General features: G+C 35.4%; 3 protein-coding genes and 1 non-coding gene across 6 annotated transcripts in view; 3 read left to right on the forward strand and 1 right to left on the reverse strand.

The window, feature by feature from the left end:
- The first annotated feature begins 5,522 nt into the window (after window positions 1-5,522).
- Window positions 5,523-25,025, forward strand: part of LOC123564318 (gamma-aminobutyric acid type B receptor subunit 1-like) — a 45,795-nt gene continuing 26,292 nt past the window's right edge. For all 3 annotated transcript variants that reach the window (XM_053536956.1, XM_045357815.2, XM_045357817.2), the window contains exon 1: window positions 5,523-5,678. The gene's annotated coding sequence lies outside the window, so the exon portion shown is untranslated. The remainder of the gene's footprint in view (window positions 5,679-25,025) is intronic.
- Window positions 12,289-12,362, forward strand: Trnai-gau (transfer RNA isoleucine (anticodon GAU)). The gene has a single exon. It is a non-coding gene; the product is annotated as a tRNA-Ile (tRNA).
- Window positions 14,115-16,267, forward strand: LOC123561703 (uncharacterized). Its single transcript, XM_045354250.2, has 2 exons — window positions 14,115-14,339; window positions 14,867-16,267. The coding sequence occupies exon 2, from the start codon at window positions 14,873-14,875 to the stop codon at window positions 16,247-16,249; it is 1,377 nt and encodes a 458-aa protein (XP_045210185.2). The 5' UTR covers window positions 14,115-14,339; window positions 14,867-14,872; the 3' UTR covers window positions 16,250-16,267.
- Window positions 18,440-21,343, reverse strand: LOC123562286 (V(D)J recombination-activating protein 1-like). The gene has a single exon (XM_053526528.1). It carries the CDS (start codon window positions 21,341-21,343, stop codon window positions 18,440-18,442), a length of 2,904 nt encoding a protein of 967 aa, XP_053382503.1.

The following is a 25,025-nucleotide window of genomic DNA, read 5'->3' on the forward strand; positions in this document are numbered from 1 at the left end:
TCAGGTGGCATTGAAGCAGCCATAGTGTATGGTGTCGAGGCCACTAAAGATACATTAGCGGGAATTTGCGCAAAGGACGTAGTCGTATGGTAAGATGGCAGTGCAGCAACTGTAGTATTTGGGATTGAGGCCAGACCGGACCCAGCTATACTGGTTGGAATGGATTGAACCCCAACGTTACCCATTCCGGGTACCAGGGGTTGACACAAATGACTACTCGTGGGTTGCGCTACACGAGAGGGAGCTTGTATATTTGTACTAGGTGTGTCATTCATACAGTAGGGTGTTTGTGCAACAACATGGTCACTTGCTCCATGTGGAAAGGATCGAACCACCGTTTGTTCCACCGGTGAGATGTGGTACAGGAGCCATAGCCGGTACATTTGTACTAATTCTAGGGGTCTGAACCCCGGTGTCAACCATAGGGTAGGGTGGTCAAACCAGAGCGTTCTGATCAGGTGGACGGATATTATTCCAAATGCAACTTGTGGGTTTGGGTGCAGAAACTGTTGCAGGTAAATTTGTGTCAATAGGAGGGGGATGATCGCCTGTGCTATCCATATGGTAGGGTTGTCTAGCAATAGCATTCTTGCCCCCGTCAAGTGGACGGGATTGATCCCAAGTGCCACCTGTAGGATGTAGTGCGGGCACAGTTCCTGGCACATTTGAACCAAGTACTTGCCCCCCGGTACCACTACTAAGACACGGATGCGGGCGTATTTGTACCGTGTGGAGGTACTTGTCCTCCGGTGCCACTACTAATAATACTTGGCACGGAAACCGATGTGGGCACATTTGTATCAGCGGAGGTACTTGTCCCCCAGTACCTCTTGATGCCACAGTCAGAACTGGTTTATATGCAGCAGGAGTCTGGCAGACTTTGCCAGCAAAGAGGTTCGATGCTGCTTGACACGTCGGTTCAGACATACGGGAGGCGGGACTTGGCCCGTCTGAATATTCGCGTGATGCGATCCCAAAGATGAACTCATTTCTATAGATATAAGTAAGCATTTTATTCTTACAGAAACTACTTACGTCTTACAAGTAAACTCTAAATCGCAAATACAGTTTATGTATGAGTTGTGCGTATTTGACGTATACAAATATACAAAGATACCCCATTAAAAAGTGCCTAGATAGCTTCCTGCTCAAAGACCTTCTTCAATTTAAGGCTTTTCTACATTTTGTTCTGCTATAATTACCTCATACCACAAAGTATGAGAAAACATATGCTTTCTTGAATAACAAATAAATAAAAATAAGATGTTGCTGCTTCAAAACCATGACTTACATGTAGATTACTTAAATCATATTGTGTCAGTTTGTATCAATCAATATGTGTTCAATGTATGTTGTTTTTTTTTAGAATTTAATAACATTCTAAAGGTTATTTATTCAAATCTTAAAAAGATGTCATTGCAGAGCAGTATTCCATATTTTACTGATATTATCATATCTCACAAGCTTACAACTAAACATAAAATGTGAAGATATTATTACGTATGTTGTATATTAATCATTTTTACTTTCTCGTTTTACAAGAAAACGACTAGCAAACAGTTAATAAGTTTAAATCAGTATTTTATGTAATTGCTAAAGAAATATTCTATTAAATGCTGTTTTAATCTTCGAATTTAGATTTCAGCCTGTTTAGTTACTTTTAGCAAACATATGTATACTTTCGATAGATCGAAACGTGTCATAATGTGAAAATGATATATTTGCATCATTTTCTGATTACCCACACCAATTATGTAACTTTGTTTTACTAATGTCGGTATATATTATACATTTTATTCATGTAATGGTTCTTTTTCACTTATTTTTTCCGTCAAAAAAAACCCAAACAAAACAAACAAACAATTTGCACATTAAACAAGGAGCTGCGTTCAATAAACGCTTGATGCCCCCGGTTGCATCCTTGTCAATACAAAGCAACCTAAGTCCAAAACGAGGTCAAGTTCAAGGTCAAGGTCAAAATGAGGTCACGTGATGTCTGAAGATGAGGAATGGTCACAGATTACATCTGCATTAGTATCAAGTCATTCTAGTTAGGGTATTGATACTAGACGAAACGGTCCGATTTGGTTAACCTCGTACGGACGGACGGACGAACGAACGAACGAACGGACGGACGGACAGGACAATTACTATATGTCTCCCGCATCAGTAGATGCCGGGGGCATAAAAACCTACACCTTTACTTAATATGAATTTTAAAGTATTACACATATTTTATGTAAGTGTACATAGATTTACCCCACCCACTAAGCTGTTTACTTTGCCCTTGATTGCTGGATTAACAGATAATAATTTAATTAAAAGTTGTCATGTCAAAAACTTATGATATAGTTTATGAAATTCTGAACATTATAAAGCATAAAACTTGTAAAATATAATCAAGTAATTAAAAGTGGTAGAATTATTAAGAGAATGTATGTAAACAACATTTTTTCTGATCATTTTGCATGCAAAATCCATCATATTTTGTAAGAATTTATTTCAATTTAGTTAAAGATGAAATATTCTATGTTTTAATCTATTCTGCAACAGAAACTAGTATAAGACTAGGACGATGCCTTTAAATTTGAAATATATTGTCCAGTCAATATGTATAGTATGATTTTTAATTTTCGGCGGCCATATTGGCGGCCATCTTGAATTTGAGCACTTTGCCCACCATTTGCATTCTGGCATCAACTGGTTTTGGAAACTTAAGACTCTTACAAACATTTTGATATATAGTTTGCGATGTGCACATTCGTAGACCACCTAACCCCCATGGAAGTGAACTCGTTTGCGACAGTAGATGGCCATTTTATAAATTGCGTGCATGTTTTGTTCCTTTTAATTAATGGCAAGATCAAGATTTTCATACAAGAATAAAGAAAGTTATTAAAACGAAAGGTTTACACCATCCATAAAAGATAGCATGCCAAAATCATCAATTTTGCACTTTTTGAACAGCCAGCAATGATTCCGCTGCAAGAACGATGCCCAATTTTATTGCATTTCTCAATTTAATGGTCCTTACTGAAGTCCAGGATATAAACGGAATGGGGGCCCATCCAACTTGTTTTTTTCACAAAATAGCGAAAATGTTCCTAAGTATCAATCAACAAGCACAGAACCCTTCCGTGATTTGAATTTTTCCGCGAAAAGGTGTCTCATTGATTCGTACAAAGCTACCAGCAGTTAGTTTTACAACTGACATCAGAATTTTACATGTATCGGTTGTATAAATTTTCTAAAGAATTAATAATCATTATCTCTCACCTTAATTTACAGACATCCAAAATCACGAAGTTCTAATTATTACAAATATTGACGGGGGCCAAAATTCGAAGTGTACCCTGCTACCTTATTATTATTCCGGTGTTATAGTTAGGGTCACGAACGACAACTCTGCTCTGAGATTAAACGTGATAATGATGCGGTCATATCAAACATGGCTAATCAATATAACTCATGATTAGCATTGATTCAACGTTTTCGAAATCAAGTACTTTTTCTACATCTTCCTGCGAATGTGGAATTAGAGGAAATGGGACAATGCACCTATCAACATGAAAGGGCTCTTTAAGTTTCAAAATGTGATTCATCTGATGTCTGAATCTCATTTAAACCTTTCATACAACTGATAAAATGTTGCTTTCTTCAGGACGTTGTCCCTTGTACTTTATGCATCGTAGCACTTGTCTCTTGGCTTGGTTTTTGTTTTAAAACACAAAATATTATGGTATATGTCCATTTAATACTGATTTTCAGGCGATAATCAAGACCATATGCCTTCCAAAGTTTTTAGTGATTTCACATTTATAATGTGACATTTATTGGCATAACATTTACATTTCACATATATATTCAATCAATTTTTGAAAACGTGGCTTTAATTATAATCAAATGGAAAAATGCAAAATAGGTAAAAAAGGGGGAAGAAGAAGTCACATGATGTTTCCGTATAGATTAGCAGTTACTTATTATTTATAAAAAGAAAATAGTATTTTGACATGTCATATGGATTCAATATGTGTAGCATTGTAGCATCGTGTATTAACTTTTATTACAGAATGCATAAAGATTCAGATTCTTCTTTATGTTACATAAACAATTGAATTTTGAGGTATCAATTTCAATACTTTAGAGCATGTCATGCAGTGACTTGAAAACCAAATATAGTCAGTTAGTGAGACATGCCTTCCCACCGAAAACTAAACAAAATGTATATTGAGAAGTTAAGAAACTAATCTGTTTTGAAAAAAAAACAAAAACAGCCGCTGCAAATGTTGACAGGAAAAATGCTGTTTAACAATATTGCATATGTAGATATTTTTGCAGGAAATTAAACTAAACCATGAACATGATCTAGGTCTTTTTCAATACAGTTAGCCGCATCCTTGTATGACACATTATGCTATGTTTCATCAACAACACGGAACTTTATTTTGAACTTTTACACAATGTAACACCACTTCCTGTGTATGCATTCCATGCCTTTGTATTGCTATATATAAACTTGTGGGCTTAAGATAACTATTACGGAAATAGATAATTTGTCAGTGTTCATGTTGAGAATAAATCGCGTAATTTTTTTTTCTCCGCCATATCAATTTTCTGATGTAGTGTCATATATATTCTACATAAAGTCGTTATATTTTACATTTACCTACGCACTTATCACGTATCTCATGTTGTTTTTATTATTCCTATTAAACGCCCAAACCCCAAATCAAAAGCGATCCTTCCTGTTTAAAATTTTCGACTCCTTATTGTTTCTTAGGACACTCCAAACCCACATAACACACCGTTCCGCCGTACAATATTTGTATTGCTGGCACCAAAATCAAAACAAACACAGAGCGCTGCAGTGTTTCGGTCAGCGGAGACTGCCTTATCTAAACGGTTCAACACCTCACTATTCTGTATATTCTACAACATAGAAAAGAAACACTAAACTTTTATATATACCATTATAGCTTTTATATCAACTCTTTACATTTTTATCATCGATTGTCTTATACAATATGATTTTTTACCTAACAGTTTTTTTACATAGAGATTTCGTAGTATTTATTGTCTAAGTTATCGCCAAATCATGACACTTCTTTAAACAATTAAAATCAAAGAGATTTAGAAGACATATGTATAAGAAGTAATATTTAACATCACCTTGATAATTATATATATATATCGTCTCCTCTCAAGACAGCGTCCCTTAGAATTTTTTAAATGAAAATTAAAATTAAAGCTTTAGAATTAATATTTTATCACTTGATGGGATTTACCTGGAACATAAAACAAGCACTAGCTTGATAATTATATTAATCTGATGTTAATATAAATAAGCTATTAAAATGTTGTTTCATGTCACTAATCACATTGATCTGTTTATATCTCTGAAGTTTCATATCTGAAACTGTTATTTTGATTTCTACATTTGTGAAGCAACAGTCGTCGAATGATAATATTAAACTGTGTGTCATATTTCTAAGGTTTCAAACGATATACGATTTAACTTTCGCTTAAATCTGCTGTATAGTGCAACCAATTATAGTTTTGCGGAAGAGAAACAGTTTGTATCCTTGCGGAGGCATAATGAAGTCGTGTGGGATTTGCTGAGTGCGTTTCTTGTCAAGTTTTATGTTCATAAAATCTTTGTCGCAGGCATATACTAACAGGTAAGTGCTTCGCTTTTAAGGCTAATTTTCCTTTATTGGTGTCTGTCAGAATTTGTCATGGTCCTGAAGTGGGTCTTATATAATATAATGATTTGTATATTGCATATTGCGTTGGTATTTAGACTCATTCGCAATATGCATATTCAAATGAGTAGAAGTTTACACGACCGCATGCTTTACATTGACTTCCATTAACAACAAAAGTAAATTGTATCAAACGTTTGTCTGTTTTGGAATTAGCGCCTTTTGTCAACATTATTTCAGTTATTGCAGGCTGTTAAGCCAACCAGTGCTCCTGGATACAGTAATATAATAAACTAGTTCTCCGCAAGGCAAGAAAGAACCAGCTTCTCGCATTAAGACATAATCATTTTGAAATTTTACCTCGTGTAAAGTAGAATTAAAATGTATATGACTATTCAAAGATTAAACATCCCCTGCAGTTATTAAAATCACCTGTTAAACTAGGGACAGCTGATTTCTACCGTCATTTCTCCAAAAATTTCAAAGTTTTGCATCCAATTTTTGATTGGAAAGAATTTCATTAAGCTTTAATTATGCAATAAATGGAACCACTTGCGGCTTACAGGACAACTCAAGGGAAGCTCCAAAATCAATGGCTTTAGATAAATCCTCCCACTTTGATGTATGTTTTATATAAATGTATTTAAATATTTTTTTGATAAAAATGTTTCTTTTATAACAGATTTCATTTACGAAGATATTTGTATGATCATGGCACACATGAAAAAGTTCTTTAAACGAATTCACGCTAAAATTAAAGGTCAAAAAAGTAATAAATTGCTTTATGTAACGGATATATATTTGAATATATCCTTTCATGTAATCTAAATAAGTTACAAGAATGTGAAACTAAATAAAAATTCTTAAAACAGTTTAAAGACCACATAAAAACTTTCGTTGTAAGCACTTAGATTAACAATTAAAACTGTCTGAGCACATTTAAAGCTCCGGATATTATACATAATAGTTATTTTTGTAGTGTTCACTGAAATAAAAAAAAATGAAGGACACAAAACATATCATCCACATTGTTTAATATAGGTCAAGTACGAGGGTAATTAAAATATCCGAAAAAATGTGCTTTAATATCTTCAATTTAAATTCTGGACCTATTTCTCTGAAATTTGAAAATATAATAGATAAGATCAAACTGAATGTAAATACTTCGATTACAGATAACGGTAATTCAGTCTCCACGGAGACTTCCTTATTAGATGTTTGTTTGTACGGGGTTTAACGTCTTTAATCAAGATAAGGAGAAAATAATAAAATTCAGATAAATTCATATACATTTTCATAATATTTGATAACATTAATAATATTATCTTTTTGTCACACTGTAACTAATACTTAAAACTGTTATTGACTTAATGTTGGCCTTTATCAAATGTCTTATTGTTAGATCCAATAAAAGTGCCTTTTCCGTAACAAGCTATTTCTCAGCTTATTCTCTTTAATATTGTACTGAAGCATAGATAAGGCACTGGAACTAAAAATACAACCCAAACAGGCACTATCTATCCTTTACCTGCGTCAAAATTAACAGTCTGAGAAAAATAATTGAAATATCAATTTCTGAAAAAGAGTAATTTGGGTCGAAAAAAAAATGTCCTGGGTAAACTATTTCGAAAAAAATGGACACAGTGGTCGGTAATGTAAACATAAAAATATATAAGATCATGGGGAAAGTTGGTAGTGAAGTCTGACAACAAATAGTCTTTTCTTGTAAAAAAATAAAACCCACAGACTTTCACAGGGTGAACTACTGCTGGAAAGAAAACAATCTCTTGTACTCTATGCGACAAAGTACGGGAAACTTTCCTGAAATATGAGAAAATCAAACAAAACAATTTCAGGACTGTTAGATATATGACTGTGTTATCCAGCATGTAACATAGACAGGTTACTTTTTCATTCCGCTTAGCCGGTGGTCTAGTGGTCAATCCAGAGGTCCGGGTTTCCATTTCCGATCAAGGCACTGGAAATTTCTGTGATGCTCTTGACTCTATCCCACTTAACTAACAGACCTGCAGGAAAGATGACTTCGCGTGTATCGGTGCTATACACCGGGTACGTTAAAGAAACAGACTTTCTATTCGCAAAGAGCAAGGTTAAGTTAGCCCGACAGGCCTGTATCTAAATCTGTTCTCTCGATCTGTTCTGGGGGCTTCTCCATCTGTCCATCAGAGTCTGTACACGTAGAGGATGTATTTCGCGCTCTGTGTGGCTGTGTTATATGTAAAACCCCTTTGAACGTGTTTATCATTGAAAAGGGCGCTGAATATAGAGATAGTACCTACCAAAAAAAAATCTAAGGGGAATAACTCTGAATTGACTAATAAACTGAACCAAACATAAAACATCGGTCAAAAGTGAAAGAAAAATCAGACAGGTCCTTTTTCCAACAACTGATAGGCAGACAAAATATGACCTATATTCGTTTAAATCTCTTTGTATTCAATAAACAACATGCACACTCTTTTCATGGCTTACATTGACAGTTATTTTATAAGTTGTAGTGAGGCCCTGATAGAAAGTTAAGTAGTGCATGAAGATAAAGTAAACAATCTGACTAATTACATCTCCAATTACGCTAGTCGTACTATTGATAGCCTCGTTCTGACTACCCTTCCGCTAGCCAATCAGAGCCTTGCTGGCAACATTTTGTAAGTGAAAGTAGTAAACAATCAATATTTAGCCTTGGGTTTTCATATTTATAGTTCTTATGACGACCACAGTCGGTAGAGCACTTGGTTATTTGTTAAATCAACGAAGTAAATAGTTAAAAAATAGCGAAAAAAGTTAAGAGCAACAAAAGTAACATGTGAAATGAAAATAAGAAAAACATCCAAATGAAAAAACAGCTTGGCGATATATAAAAGAAGGGAAAGAAAAGTTGAGCAGGTAAAGAATTAGCAATATAAAGCAAAACTGCCACTATATCAGAAAGAGAACGATTAAAGAATATATATTTTCTAACAATTGATCAAATGCTGAAACGACAACTTATTACTAAACATACTAAAATAGAAAATGCAGCATTGTATGAAGAAAATACGTTAAGACAACATGTAAACAGATTTGATCAATTTTGATTTCACTGCCTTTTTACTGAAATTTGTTCATTTTTTGTTGTTCTATTCATACATACTATACTTTGCATTGAAAGATGATGATGTGTACCGGGCTCCAAAAGCTGTCATGACACTGAAATTTGAACTGAAAATATAATCTAACAATATATATATAATATAAGAAAAAGTATATGTAAATACTAAACATAATCACGACAATAAGAACAACGGATACTAGAACACAAGACCAATACAAGCAACCAATTCACTTGTAATTGTCTTCAATAATATTCCAGGAAACATTTGAGCAGGAAGAAGTAATAATCGTGATCATAGAGACAATGAGAATGAATATAAATAGTACAAATTACTTGACACTAATAAGTAGACATCCTGCTAATAATTTTATTAGTTAAACACCAGTATAAAGACATATTCAACGAAAGGGGGTAAGATATCTATTGATGTTAATCACATAACATAAATACATACCAGTCGTAACACTAAAATTAATCTAAAATAATATCGTAATGATAAACAAGTATTTGTGAAATACGCATTAATAGCTTTTTTTACAAGGATTTTAAGTGTTTAATAGAAATTAAAATAGAACAGTAAGGAACGTCATTACAAGTAGAAGCTAGAATTTGCAACTTGGTGATGAATCTTTATGTTCATGGCCTGCATCTACCTGGGCTGTTAGTTGTAGTGAATTGTACTGGAGAATTGCACTGTCATTTTTAAAGTTTAGACGCTTCGTAAGTGGCCGAATCTAGAACGTCTGTTCGTGCTTTTATTTTGTAGCTTATTTAAATTCAAATTTTGAGAAGGCAAAAAAAAACAAAAAAAAAAAAAAAAACAACAAAAAACAAAAAAAAAAAAAAACAAAAAAAACAAACATATACAAGTGACTCATTAACCTAACAGAAAAAAGAGTAAGTTAATTTTTACTGAAGCCTAAGCAAAACTTTGATAAAATTCAAATATATTCTCGATGCAAAAGCAATTTATTTTAAATATTCCAAAATTGAAACAAAAGATAATGTTACCCATGTCAGGATACGAGTTATATGACACTGGGAAGTGCATCAACCTAAGTATCTTGAAAAATATAATGGGTCCAATTGCTAAGGTGACTATGTCTTAGACTAGCTGACAAACGATATAGAATGTCCTTTGTTAAAACATATAGGTGGTGAGACCATAATTATATCTCATATGCAAAATTTCCCTCTTGCTACCTTGCCTAAATGATTCATTTACCAATGATTCGTAAATGATTTCAATTATTAGCTAGGTAATTTCAGGGATCAGGCAAATCAATGTTTTAGAGTAACAACCTTCAACTAATGTAAATAAGCTGTACGATACTTGACTGGTCTTTTTATTGAAGTTCCCGTCAGGCAATGTCTTTGAAGATGAAATTCCAGACGATTTTCTCAAGTGTGTGTCTGTTGAATCATATGACTGGATAAAGGCACAACAACAAGATCCGTCAATCAAAGCACTCATTGATGTCATCCAGATGAGCCATAAACCATCCCTGAAAGACGCAAAAACTTTAGGTATAACTATGTTTTTGTACCGTGATCTAGACAAATTGCAATTCAAAGATGGTGTTCTGTATCGCAAAGGTCAAGTCAAAGGAGAATCCTGTCTACAGCTTATCCTTCCATGGCAGCTGAAAGATGAAGTCTTCCACGCTTACCATTCAGACTTGGGTCATCAAGGGAGAGATCGCACTTTGTATCTGATAAAACGTCGGTTCTACTGGCCCGGTTTGGACAAATACATCAGGGCTAAAGTACAGCAATGTGTAAGGTGTATTCGTAGAAGAACTGCTCCCACAACTGCAGCTGAGCTTGTTCCAAATTCTACAAGTGCACCGATGGAGCTCGTCTGTATCGATTACCTCACTGCTGATAGGTCAAAAGGAGGATTTGAAAATAGCCTGGTGATCTCCGATCATTTCAGCCGATACTCACAAGCAATCCCCACCAAAAACAGACGGCAAACACCAAAGCCAAGGCAATGTACTAGAGGTTCTTTGTCCATTACGGATTTTCAGCCAAACTACACAGCGACAGAGGGCAGAACTTTGAATTAAAGGTGATTCAAAATTTATGTGACATGGTTGGAATGGCAAAAAGCAGGACGACACCGTATCACGCTATGTGCAATGGTAAAGTAGAAAGGTTCAATCAAACACTTTTGAACATGATTGGCACACTTGAAGATTACCAGAAAGCCGACTAGAAGGCCCACGTGTCTACACTGACCCATGCCTACAATGCCACAATAAATGAGAGTACAGGATACTCACCTTTCTACCTCATATTTGTTCGTCATCCACGCCTTGCAGTAGATGCCTTTCTTGGACTGCCCTCACTTGATGACGGAGAAAGAATCAGTTCCTCATATTATGTGGAGAAACGAAACTTCAGTCTCGACTCAAATCAGCATACAATATTGCCAGCAAAGAAGCCACCAAGAAAGGACAACGCTATAAGGAAATCTATGACAGACGAGTAAGGTATGCTGTTTTGGAACAAGGTGACCGTGTTCTCGTACGCAACGTCGGACTGAAAGGACGTCAGAAATTGGCAGGCACTTGGGAAAACAGTGTTTACGTTGTTCTCAGACACCCAAACAGTGATATACCAGTATTTGAGGTCCAACAGGAAAACAAGCCAAAGTCTAGGATAAGAAAGTTACTTCGCAATATGTTGTTACCTTTCTTTTCTTTACCATCACCGTGCTTCAGAAATAGTCCAGCCGATGAACAGCAAGCTGAAAAAGAAAATACTTACCACAGTGATACTTACCTTGTTGGAATCCCTGACGAAAACGTACATGGTGATCTAACTGAAGTGAATCAGAGGAAGAAAGGAGAGAACTTCGTCCACAAAGGAAGAAAAGACCACCTGAAAGACTTACTTGTGATAATCTCCGTGAAGGACTAAAATGATGCAAATATATCATACTACACGTTTTCAACATAACTGATATAGATATGAGTGATTTAGAATTTGAGCTGAATGAACTTGTTCACATGAAGCAGAAACTGTTTGAACAACTTCATGGTGAATTATTTTGATATCTTAAAACTTTTACCGATTCATATTGTGAATAATTGTGAAGGCGGATTATTCATTATCATGTTATTTCTGGTATCAAGAAGTTTGCACGTTTAGATATAAGTATATGTCGCAGATATATCTAAAGGAGATATCTGATGTTCATAGAGTGATGCTATAAAATGTTTGTATTTATCACATAATTCAAAGAAGGAATAAAGATTGGTAGCTGAATCTTTCACCGGCATTTGGAGTAAGGCGATATTGTATTGATTGTACTAAACTATTCACATGTATTATAGTGACTGTATTGATAGATATATGTTTATGCCAAATGTTCATATATGCATTTATAGAATACATTATCATTTAGATATTAGATATGTTACGGTATAGAACTTGAAATATATTAAAACGGGGAGAAAGTGTGTAGGCACCCGGGTAGCTCAGTCGGTAGAGCACCGGAACGATATTCCGAGGCCCCGGGTTCGAGTCCCGGCCTGGCTGCACATTTTTCTCACCCTGTGACACTTGTCGCCCAACATGGGACCGTGACGGCATTACACTGGTTAGTCTCCGACGCCTGTAATTGCTTATATATAAAGTACCCGCTGAAATTCGAGGACGAATTTCAGAATGGTGGGGTAATATGTCACGGTATAGAACCTGAAATATATCAAAACGGGGAGAAATTGTGTTGGCACCCGGGTAGCTCTGTCGGTAGAGCATCGGAACGGTATTCCGAGGCCCCGGGTTCGAGTCCCGGTCTGGCTGCACATTTTTTTCACACTGTGACATATACAACATACGAGTCCTATCGCATAGATGCTCAGCCTATGTCTTCTTTATTGAAGCTGCAACTCTGTATGTTTGTCCTGACTCCTGGGTGCTCAGTGCTTATGTGCTATCACATGTAGCATTCAAGCACCATATAGGTAAAACCCCGATGCCTTGGCTGTACTTCGCCTTAAACGCTGAATCTTGTCTATAAGGTGGAACTCTCCTATTATCTCAGCAGATTATAAACACTATGTCTCTGCCTCAGCTTTTCGATGCTCAGCCTATATTTGCTATCATCTATAGCATTTAACTACCGTTAAGGTAAACCCTTTGCGCTGGCCCTATAGCTCAAAACCTCGTTGAAATTCTGCAACTCTTCTTTAGTCTATGAACGTTCTCGATGTGCCTTCTTCTATCGTTGGATACGGAATGATCTGTCATCCATCTACCTATTTATACCCCGCCCGCTTAGCTCAGTAGGTAAGAGCGTCGGTCTACGGATCGCGGGGTCGCGAGTTCGATCCTCGGGCTCGGCGCATGTTCTCCATGACTATTTGATAAACGACATTGTGTCTGAAATCATTAGTCCTCCACCTCTGATTCATGTGGGGAGTTGGCAATTACTTGCGGAGAACAGGTTTGTACTGGTACAGAATCCAGGAACACTGGTTAGGTTAACTGCCCGCCGTTACATGACTGAAATACTGTTGAAAAACGGCGTTAAACCCAAAACAAACAAAACCTATTTATACCATAGCAGAAGTGAGCTTTGATTGGTGCTGTTCATAGAACTTGTTTTTGATTGGCTCAAATTCGAAAATAGTATTTTATAACGAGTACTTGCTCTAACAAACAGTTGGTTACCTTTTACTATTGTATATAACATAATAATGACTGAGATACAGCTATCCCTATAATTAACCCAAATCGTTCATTAAGGACCCACATCTTATTATTTACAGCAATAAGTATAATAATAGCAGAAATACAAGGAAAAAGGAGTCAAGCACTATCTGTGCTTATTTCTTACATCAGTAATTATTAAATATACAAATTATTCTGACAATCCAAATGAGAAGAAATAAAAGTGAGATATAATAAACATTTTATATGTGTGGTATCTAGACCTATAAATTGTAGACTGTCCTGTATGGAAAAAGTGCTACTTACAAATAACAAAGTGAAGCCTGGGGGAAAACGATATTTTCATGTGAAACAATTTTGACAAAATATACGATACAAAATGCACCTTATAAGATAAATTAAGATGTCAAAACCATTCTACAGTCCTTGAGTCAAGGGTCAGTTTCATCAAGTGCACCATTTAGAATGTTAATGTCCGAGTTTTACACCTGTGAAATTTGTAATTACACGAGATACAATAGTGGATAAGAAATTATTATATGTCACTAGACAAAGGGTCTATCACTAACAAACTTTGTGCTATTCCCGTATGCGACGACCGGATGTAAACAAAACATTCGTAATGAGCATGCCCAACTGTCAAGTACCGCCCTTTTTGTTGTTGTTGTTCTAGTTAATCGAACGAATGTGTAATGTGCACTGTACATATACATGCATATGTTACAGTAGCTGTACACGAGTTTTACTGGAATATCTACGTTGGCATTGCGGGCGTAACTGCGTGTGAATATCAAGTTGATATTATAAGATTTAGGATTACATGGCTTTACGGACGTAATTATGTAAGTGTTTTTATGTACTTGGTTTTTCAGTTTCACGATTATATAAGGCTTTTGGAAGTATATTTTATTAAGAATGAAGATGTAGTTTTAATAATTCACCTTTGGTAAATAATTTATTAGTGTGATTTTTTCCATCTCTTCTAGCAGAGCAGCAGGGATCTTGTGATATCTTCATGTCTGTCCGTCCGATCAGACTCCTTTATAAAATACCGTTGGTACTGGAAACTTGAAACTTGCCAAAATACCGACATGGGCTTTGAAGAATACAAAATACCTTTAGAATTTCAATACGACCCTTGGGTCATAAGCTAATGGGACAGAAGGGGCCGGGGTCAATATGAGAAGAATTGGTCAAGTAATTGATAATGAAAGTATGGCAAAATTTCTGTTTTCCGGATTTCTATCAATAAAAGTCAAGGGTCATATTTTTTATTACTAACTTTGACAAAATTCAATCAGAAATGTCCCTTTTAACAATCCCCATTATAACACCGTAGGGATATAATGATCTTTTTTTCTGATTTTAGTGAAATATGGCTGAAGCAGCCCCAGAATGGAGAATTCTGCCATTTAAATCTAAATCTTCAACCAAAGGCAAAGCTACAAGAAAAAGAATAGTACTCGACTTAAGAAACTCGGATTATTTTCCTGCAGAAGGACACTGCTATCTAAAACTTAATTCCAATGATAACGAGTCAACTTTATTGTATTTTGGGGGAGCACGTAGAGTGCAAGAAAGTGAATGGAAGTATGGTAATGACTTATTCCATATAACATTTAAGTATGACGAAGATGATGCTTACATTAGCCACATTCAAAGGTTCGAGAATATTTTAGGGGCACAGTTTCCTAGTTTACAGTCTGCGAGCGCTTGGCTTGACCAACAGACAGTTTTTGTATGGGGTGGATTAAATACTGATACATTTGACACTAGCAATGAACTTATCAAATTGGAATTCGTCAGAAACAAGTATCAGTGTACAATTTGCCAACCTGCTGGTAGAGGTGTACTGAGTAAAGACGTCCAGAGGGGTGATATACCGACTGGCAGAACCGGTCACACTATCACACCGTTGGGTGATAATATAGTGGTAATGCATGGCGGAGTATCACTATCCAACAGACATACGACAGGCCTTGTCAGTCCCTTTACTCAAGTTTGCAATGATGGTTCTTTCTATGAGTTTGATTCATCCACATATTTATGGACAAGAATAAAAAATATTCCAGATGTAAGACCGAGAGCCTATCACACTGCGAATTTTGTGACATTGTCAGGTACAAAATGTGTGATTATAATAGGAGGTGTGTCGTTCAAAGGGAACGAATCTGTACCATTAGAAAGACTTCCAATAAATGAACTTTTCATTCTGAAACTGCATAACCTTACTGAACATAGATACACTTTAGACAAGATAACGGCTAAACTTCAAGTAGACATATTTATTTCGTACCATAGCATCGTTGCGCTAAATAATAAACTGATTGTCACTGGAGGGTACGCTCAAAAGGAACCTGAGATGACTGATACTCCTTTAACAAGTAACAAGTTGTACACTATAGATTTGCAGTCTTTGAACATTGACACTACAGAGTTAGACACATGGCACTGCACTGCAGGAAATTCAAGTTTTGCTTTGTCAGATGACTGCATTATGGTTGTTGGAGGATCGGCTGAAAATATTTTTGCATACACTACCAAACCACTGCGACCAAGTTCGTGCGATTTAGATGATGAATGTTGTATTTTTGAATCTCCGGAAATTTCACCTATAGCATGGGTTCAGTGCGAAAGCAAATGCAAGCGTTGGTTACATCAATACTGTGTGGGTCTCCTGGAAAAAGGTGTTCCTAAAGGAAAATATACATGTACAACATGTAAAGCCAAAGGACGAAAAAGGAAAAAATGATGTCAGGAAAACAAGCACTTTCAGTAAAATTTTTACTAAATGAACCATTACTACAAAATAAACCTTGACTTGTGTTCTTTGTTTTGCTGACGGGTGTTCAACCATGAACACATTAATGTCCTCGTTTTGATTTAACAATTTCGTGTGGCCATTAATTCGTCTTGATTACACTTAAATAAGTAACGTCATGGTATAATATTACAATATTACAACAATGTTTCCATACAGTTTGCTTTAAAATATTGTGAATTTCAAAATTGACGAATAAAGATAGGAATTTGAATGAATCGTTACGTAAAAATATCTGCAAACAGGACATTCTAGGTTCTACTTGCACATAAAAAGCATATAATATGATAATGAAATAAAGAAAATGTTAACTGCGTTACGAGAAAACCAGTATACTGCATTTGCGACTAGCATGATCCGAGATCAGCCTCCGCATAGGTGCAGCTCTCTCAGGATCCATACTGTTCGCTAGAAAGTATTCTACCAATCATATGGTTTGAAATCAAGGAGTATGGATCCTGATCAGTCTGCACGGATACACAGGCCGATCAAGATATTTGCTTGATGCAAATACAGTATGCTCTTTACTCATGGTGTGGCTTTATATATGTATATACACATAAAGTGAGGTATTTGAATGATACGTTACGTTAAAATAATGCAAAAAAAAAAACAACAACAACAAAATTCTACTGATGCACATAAAAAAGAACACATAAAAATAGTATACTACATCTGAGACCAGTATGATTCCAGATCAGCCTCTGCATCTGTGCAGCCTTCTCCGGATCCATACTTTTCGCTAAAGACCATCTATTATAGGGTTTGAAAGCGAACAGTATGTATCCTGATCAGACTGGACAGATACACTGATGGATCAGGATTCATGCTGATTGAAACTGTGGTATTTTGATTTTCTCATGGAGCGGCTTTATATATATTTACACATATAGGGAGATAACTGAATGAACCTTTACATTTGAATAATTGAAAGCAAGACATTCTAGGTTCTACTGATGCATATAACAAGCACATATAAAATAATGCACATATAAAAATAATTTACTGCATTTGAAACCACCTTGATTAAGACCAGCCTCCGCACCTGCGGAGCCTTTTTGGGATCCAAACTGTTTGCTAACAACTTAAGTCTAGCTATCATAGGGTTTGAAATCGAACAGTATTGCTCTTGATCAGTCTGAACGGATACGGATACACAGGCCGATCCGGATTCATGCTGGTTGTAAATACACTATGCTGTTTACTCACAGTGAGGCTTTATATATATATACATATACATATATAAAGGGAGGTAATTAAATGATGTGTTACGTTAAAATAAGTGAAAATAAGACATTCTACTAATGCACACAGAAAGCACAAATGAAAATAATATACTACATTTGAAACCAGGGTAATTCCAGTATGAATTCCGCATATGTGCTGCCTTATTAGGATCCATACTTTTCGCAAACGACTATCTATTATAGGGTTTGAAAGCGAACAGTATGTATCCTGATCAGACTGGACGGATACACCGGCAGCCAGGATTTATGCTGGTTCCAAACGAAGTATGTTAATTTTCTCATGGAGATGCTTATATATATATATATATATATATTTAAACAAAAAGGGAGGTAATTGAATGAAACTTTACGTTAAAATAATTGAAAACAAGACAATCTAGTTTCTACTGATGCACATAAAAACACATGAAGATAATATACTGCATTTGAGACTAGCTTGATTCAGATCAGCCTCCGCATATGTGCAGACTTATCACGATCCGTACTGTTCGCTACTGACTAGTCTACCTTTTATAGGGTTTGAAAGCGAACAGTACAGATCCTGATCAGACTGCACGGATACACAGGTTTCAGGTTGCTCGCAAATGCAGTTTCTCATGGTGCGACTTGTATTAAAATACATATATTTATATAAATTAGTATCATGCCTTTCTTGAACTGTTCCTTTTGATGACCTTTCTCCCACTCTCTCTCCATATATATATATATATAGAAATTCGTATCATGCCCCTATTCTGCTGTTCCTTATAATGAGCATAGCGGTATTATTAAAGTTCTAATGAAACCACCACCTTGTTAATATAGTACTGGTTAGTGTCCTACAAAGCATAATTCAACGAGTGCGAGGACATGATTTTATTCTCTGAGAGAACGCTCAGGCCTGTGTGTCCTGTGAGGTCATTGATGACTTGTTCATAACACAAGTTCGTCTGTTATGACCTAGTTCAAAACATAAACTACATCTTGCCTGTTTCAATGTTAATGTAGCAAGCTCTGAAAGTTCAGGACTACTATAAAGCCAGTGACACCATAGGACATCCCTTAGACCACCTTGTGTGTTTCCCTTTCTAGCTAGGTTTTTCCGCATATGCCTGAAAATCTTGTTCCCGCACTCATTCCCTTCACCGCTTATACCGCCTACAGTACCAGGACCGTTTGGACTTTCTATTATTTCTTGAACGTGTTCGACAACTTTATGTAAGTAATTTGGCCATGAAGCATACCCGAAATGTGTTAAAAGTAACTTGGCCATTTCTACAGCTGTTTCTTTGTATTTAGAAATATCTTCGGGGCATTCCTTCTTAGGATCCTTAGACCGATATACCTTCCTCATGAATCTGAACTTTTGTAAAACACTTGACATGTTTTTCCTTCTATCTTCATTTGGAAGGTATGAAAGTACTTTTGATTCATTGGCTTCGTTAAACAAAACCCTAGCATAATTCCCTGGCATCATCAACTCTGGGTTGATGCCAATATTCTTCTTTAAATGCATGTCAAATTTAACCTCAGCATCTTTAAGGATTGGTTTTACGTCTGCAGTTGCTTCCCACTGAGTTACGGTTGCAATTTCCCGTATGAGAAGTTTCTTAAAAAAAGACCCCAAGTTTATATCCGCGTGAGTTGCATCTAAACACTTTTCAATAGCTTCCGCTTGTAAGGTTGGTGTACGTTTAACACCTTTGGATATGTTGTCGATAGCCGACTGCGAAAGTCTGTCAGGATTTACACGGATATACTCGGCGATTTCTTTTGTTTCACAGTAAGTTCTAGAAATTTGGAAACTGCCAAGATCTTTTACTGCACTCTGAGTTGTGGCTTCGCAAAGTGTACAAAGGTATCTAGATCCGCTTCCAGCTAAACCGCTCTCTTTCCTATCCAATTTTTCATCAATCATACTAGTATAGAATTTAAGACAGTGTCTCCGCCACCCATCTTTGTGTTGTACTCTTAATATTTTATCTTTCAAAAACGCTCGCTCGTTTTCTATGGGCAAAAGACACACTAAACTAGAAGCTCTATTGTTTTCGTCGCAGATCGCTTCAAGCAATGGCCTGTTTGTTCGAACTGAGTTAGGTTTTTCCTCTACGAAAATTTCAACTGGCTCGCGATTACTAACTATAGCTTCAATTTTAAAAACACAAAAAGAAAATCGAAACGCTTTATCAGGTAAAAACCGATCAGACAATTCCTTGTGAATCGACACGTCTCCTAGACCGTCAGCACCATCTTTAATGCTAGTGATTAGTAAGATATTAGGATCATTTGGGTCAATTTTATTTTGCTTAAGACCAGAAACAATTTTTGGCTCAAGTTCCTTTAATGTACTTGCTATTGCATCAGGATAGCTCCATCGCACACCTTTAATATTAGGTGATGCAAATTCTGGCATTACTGGCTGGAAGTCTTGCAAAACATCTAGTGGCTCAAAGGAGCTATCTTTACATGTGTACTCAGTTCTGTTTACTACTTTAGCCGGAGTATGGTAATAATTGTCTGTGAATTCTAATCCTTGGATGCTGTAGCGCGTAGAGCTTGGTGCATATAAAAGTTCTAGATCATCAATAACACTAGGTGATTGCAAGGGATTGCGAACATTTTTCTTAAGATAATTATATTGCGCCTTATACTGTGTTTTGCTCTGAAGTGTATCGACGCGTAAAGCAAGACACTGACTTGGAGTCAATTTTGAATTAATATTTCTCCATATATCATTAATGTCATTTTGTCTAGTGTCATTTGTATCTTTTAAGTGCTGCTGTAAAAGAAAAAATAAAGCGTCGCCTTTATCTTCTGTGTTTGTTTGGCAGAATTCGGTAACAAAGTCATTTAAACCTTTCAGACGCTTCTGTTTTAAATACTTATTAGAACAGTCATATATCGGTACTTTAGTAACCGTAGATACTCGCTTGGAAGAAGCTGAAAAGAGAGCTGGATACTTTCCAAACTTACACAAATCTTCATGAGTCTTAAAGTTGCTTATTGTTGAAATAAATGAACAACCAGTATATTTACATGACAATGTCATAGTTTCGTACAGCAGTAAAAGCTGACCTGATAGTGAAGCAGTATCGGCTGCTGTAATGAAGGACCTGCAAACTGGACACACATTAGCAGTTTTTAACCAAGCAAGAATACATGACTTACAGTAAATATGCGAGCATCGCGTGAGACTTGGAATTGTCGGTACGCCTTTGCATATACTGCACTGAAATATTTCAGCTAGTTTTTTTTCATTTATTTTTTCAATATCAATACTAGTTATTTCGCAGTTAAATTGTTCTTCAGAAGTACTTCCTACATCCTGAAAACGCAGTCTTTTAGCTGCTGAATAACTGTCTGAATCTATTGTAGGTTCATCTTCACCTGTCTCAGTTTCTGAGCCGGTCTCAGTTTCTGAGGCAGTATCAGTGACTTTTTCTGAAAAAGTAACTTTCCTTTTCACACACAATTCAGGCTTTTCTTTACGCCCGCTTTGAGATTTATTTAAACAAAACGCACAGTTCTCTGTGTGCACGCTATAATTATAAAGTTTTGGAAAATTTCCAGAAAATTGTTCTTGCTTTTGAATACTTTGTCTAAATTTATAAAATCTGATTCTACAGTTTGAGCAGACTGAATTTGGATAAATATCATCATTGTCTTCATTTACTGAAATGTCATAAATAGCTTTGATCTCTTCAGCATATGCTTGTTTAGGAAAATTTTTCTGCTTTTTCGGAAATGTACTTCCGCATGTTCTGCATGAACTTTCTAGATACCCTTTATGGACATTCATATTGTGTGTCTGTAGATTGCAAATGCAGTATGGAATTAAGTTCTTCAATTTTTTCTCTTAAGTTGAAGTTTTCTTGTAATAATGACTCATTACAGTTTTTCTTAAGACTTTTGATTTCTTCTTTTCGTTCTTCATTTTCACGACTAAGTTTTTCATTTTCTCGACGAAGATCATTATTTTCATTTTCTAAAAGTTTACATTTCTCAACATGATCACAAGTTACTATATTACATGAAGAAGTTGGTGACGATTTGAAGTTATAATCTCCCTTATTGGGATCTAAGTATTCTTGCCACATTTGATCAGAAGGTTCATGCAAAGAATGCGAACTTGATGGAAACAAATCTTGTGAATGAGCTTTAAACCCCAGGGCTCAGTATAAAAGGAATGGCTCCACCCACAAAATGTCAATCATTGCAAATTCAAAAACCATTCAGACACCCTTCAGTTTTTGACATTTTTTTCCAAATAACTCAAATAAGAATGAAAATTATTAAATATATTTTGCCTCATCACTTCTCTAAGTTCTAATCTATTTAAAAATATTAAATTAAAGGTATACAGAAATATCTCATAGGAGTTATTTTGATTGCAAAATCATAAGAATTTGAAAATTTGACAGTTGAAATTTGAAATCTGAACTCTTACATTGGTCATGTGATAAAGCAGAGCAGTCAGCAGGAAAATGTAAACATACAGGTCATGCCAGGTAACAAGGCACTGGTTGTTCTCAATAGTGGTTTATCACACTGGCTACTTTACTGATAATCTTGCAGTTCCAGAGCTATTCTAGATAGTCAATGGAAATTATAAATTATTTAAAAAAAAGATGAATGACACTTATCTATTAATCTGTCATAAAACAAATTCATATAAATATGTATGCTAATGTTGTTTTTTTTTTGGATAAATTAGTTGAAACTTGTTACTGTAATTCCTTCTAAATGTTTACTGTGACATTGTATTATTTTACATTTCACAAGTCCAGATCAAAGACTATTAAAACTTCAAATCACAAAATGTGATCATGCTAAATCAAATAATATATACCAATTAAATCCATAGTATATTTCACTACAGAAAAGTCCTGAAACTGATTCTTTGTACACTACAACTAAAAAGCCTTGATGACTTAATACTGCCTGTTTAGAATTCAACTGTTATTCCCTTATGATTCTTCCATTTTTCTTCAATCAACTAAATTCTCCCAGTAAATTATGAATACTTTCTCGGACCCTATGCACATGTGTAGCTGATCAACAGGGATCAAATACTATACTATTATCTTTTATCAGGGTCAGTCAGCTGATTCACCTGTATGGAACAAACTGACCCTTTCTTGACCTGACTCACATTCACTTATTTTTAGGAAGCTCCTCCTACAATTTGGGTGTAGGGCCTACACCAGACTGGCCTTTAAGCGGGCTAGAAGCAAATAGGTCTTGTGATGAATGGATGGGTGAACCTTCATCAACATTCAGCTGTAATCAGAATGTAGAGATATACATACCAAGCAGTTATAAAACCTAAAACCTAAAAACAGACCTGTTTCTGGCCACGGACCTGAACAAATGATCATGGTCGGAAGGTCGGTTTTTTATTTTAGTTTTACATTGAAATATGTTGCCCTTTATGTCTGTCATTGTGAAATGACAGCAACTATCGTCAATAAAGTCAATGATAAGCTAATTAATAACGAATATCGCTTTGTTTCACTGTTTGGACATACATTTACACTTCCTTTAAAGATTTTAAGACATTCGGGTGACCAGAAACAAGTCTCTTTTTTTGGCCTATATTAAAATGATCTGATAATTTTTAATTTATACCCAATCATTGCAAATAATACAATTAATGATTTTAGATATTTAAGACAATTTGGCATCTTCTCGGTAGGTAAGTTTCTTTTCCAAAGATAATAGCTGAACAGGCTAGCACCGGAATAGAACCACTGTCAGTAAATGTACTGCAAAAATTGGCCCTGATCAGGTCAGAAATTTTATAGATACATTTTCTATATATTTTGATGCTTTACATCCCAAGCAAAAACCTAACAAATCAGATCATTTCAACTACGTAAGTTTATATTCATGCTACACTAATACTATTATTGATATTATGCAAGCTTACCCGATTAATAAAAGCATACCCATAACCTTTAAGAGCAGTTGGCGATTATATATTATATATGATATCATGCCCATCAAGAGCATCGTACATTTGTATACTGCTTCTTTTGTAAATTATTTTTATTTTTAATGCTTTATTAATATTTCGAAAACATACAAACATTTACCATTGCCAGTTTCACAAGGGTTTCATAAAACAATATACAAATGCACGTTTATTTTGAAGACGTTTAAAGCTATATAAATTATCTGCACATTTTATAAATGTGTTTGAATAAAGAACATTTATGAAAAAGTATGTCGTCACCGGTTTTTAATATCTGTCGCACTGCACTTAAAATCAGACATCTATATTTTTAAGGCTACCAGACTGTATTCAACATTGAAATAATAATGCTATAAACTTTTCAGGTTCATACCATTTCTTCCTGTGTCACACTCACTAGCTTCTTTTTCTTGCACACTGGCGAGTCTGACGAGTCAGACTCAGACATAGTTTTCTGCTAAAAAAGACAAGGCAGTCATAATGGCCCTATACAGTTCATTTGACTATTATATAAATAATGGCGAACACTATACTTAAGGTCTATTTTTTTTCAAAACAGAAGACCAGGTCTGGACGAAAACATAACACTAACTTTGTTATGTGAAATTCATGTAGTGGCAATTAATATTTTTGTTGCATGTTTTTGAAAATCGAACTTTATTTCATCAAACTACCTCAACTCTTCTTGAATATGCATAATGCGGACAGAGATCGCCTTGAAGTTTCATGTTTCATAGTTAATTTCAGGAAATAACGTTCGAAAATATTATTCCTGGCCGATTTCGTTCTAAACTGTTTAATATAACGGTATCAGCACGTCACTGAATATGTGCAGCTTTTAGCGGTTAGCGGTCAACGTTTTGTAAACAAACGACTTTGATGTCCAAGACACTGAAAACGTGGGGTGGACACTACCCAAATGGACTCAAAACGTGAAGTATATTCACTGATGCTTTTGGAAAAAATTGTCTCCGTTTTCAAAAAAATTTCTAAATAATAATAAAATGAGCATCTTCTGGACAACTCACTGACTGTACCGATACCGTTCTTGCACTTACCTACGATTTATAACATGCGTAGATAAAATACTTGTCTCAGAATTTCTAACTTTTAATTCTGTTTTGATGATCAATCATTATACAAATAAATTATACCAAGTTGCCATGATTTGGACACTTTAGTTACCTGATATCGACCTGAAAACTTGAATGGTAGTTTTACTTTCGGTTTGGCATGCGGTGCGCTTGATTGACTTATGTTCTTATGTTTTTTGACCGATATCCAATATGGCCGCTTCATTTGCATAATTTATTCATAAGCACAGGAGCAAGCGAGTTTGTTAGTGTCTATGAAAGTTATCCAACGGTAACCGAACCTTCGTTTTAGCGTTATGTTACAAGGACAAGGTTTGAATGCTCTTATATTTGAAGCTGCCTATAGGTAATAAACTCAGCAAAGTCGGGCCTATCATGATAACATTATAATGTTAATGGCTTTGACAATAAAG

This window comes from Mercenaria mercenaria, chromosome 2 (assembly GCF_021730395.1).
Source record: "Mercenaria mercenaria strain notata chromosome 2, MADL_Memer_1, whole genome shotgun sequence".
Lineage (NCBI taxonomy): Eukaryota > Metazoa > Mollusca > Bivalvia > Venerida > Veneridae > Mercenaria > Mercenaria mercenaria.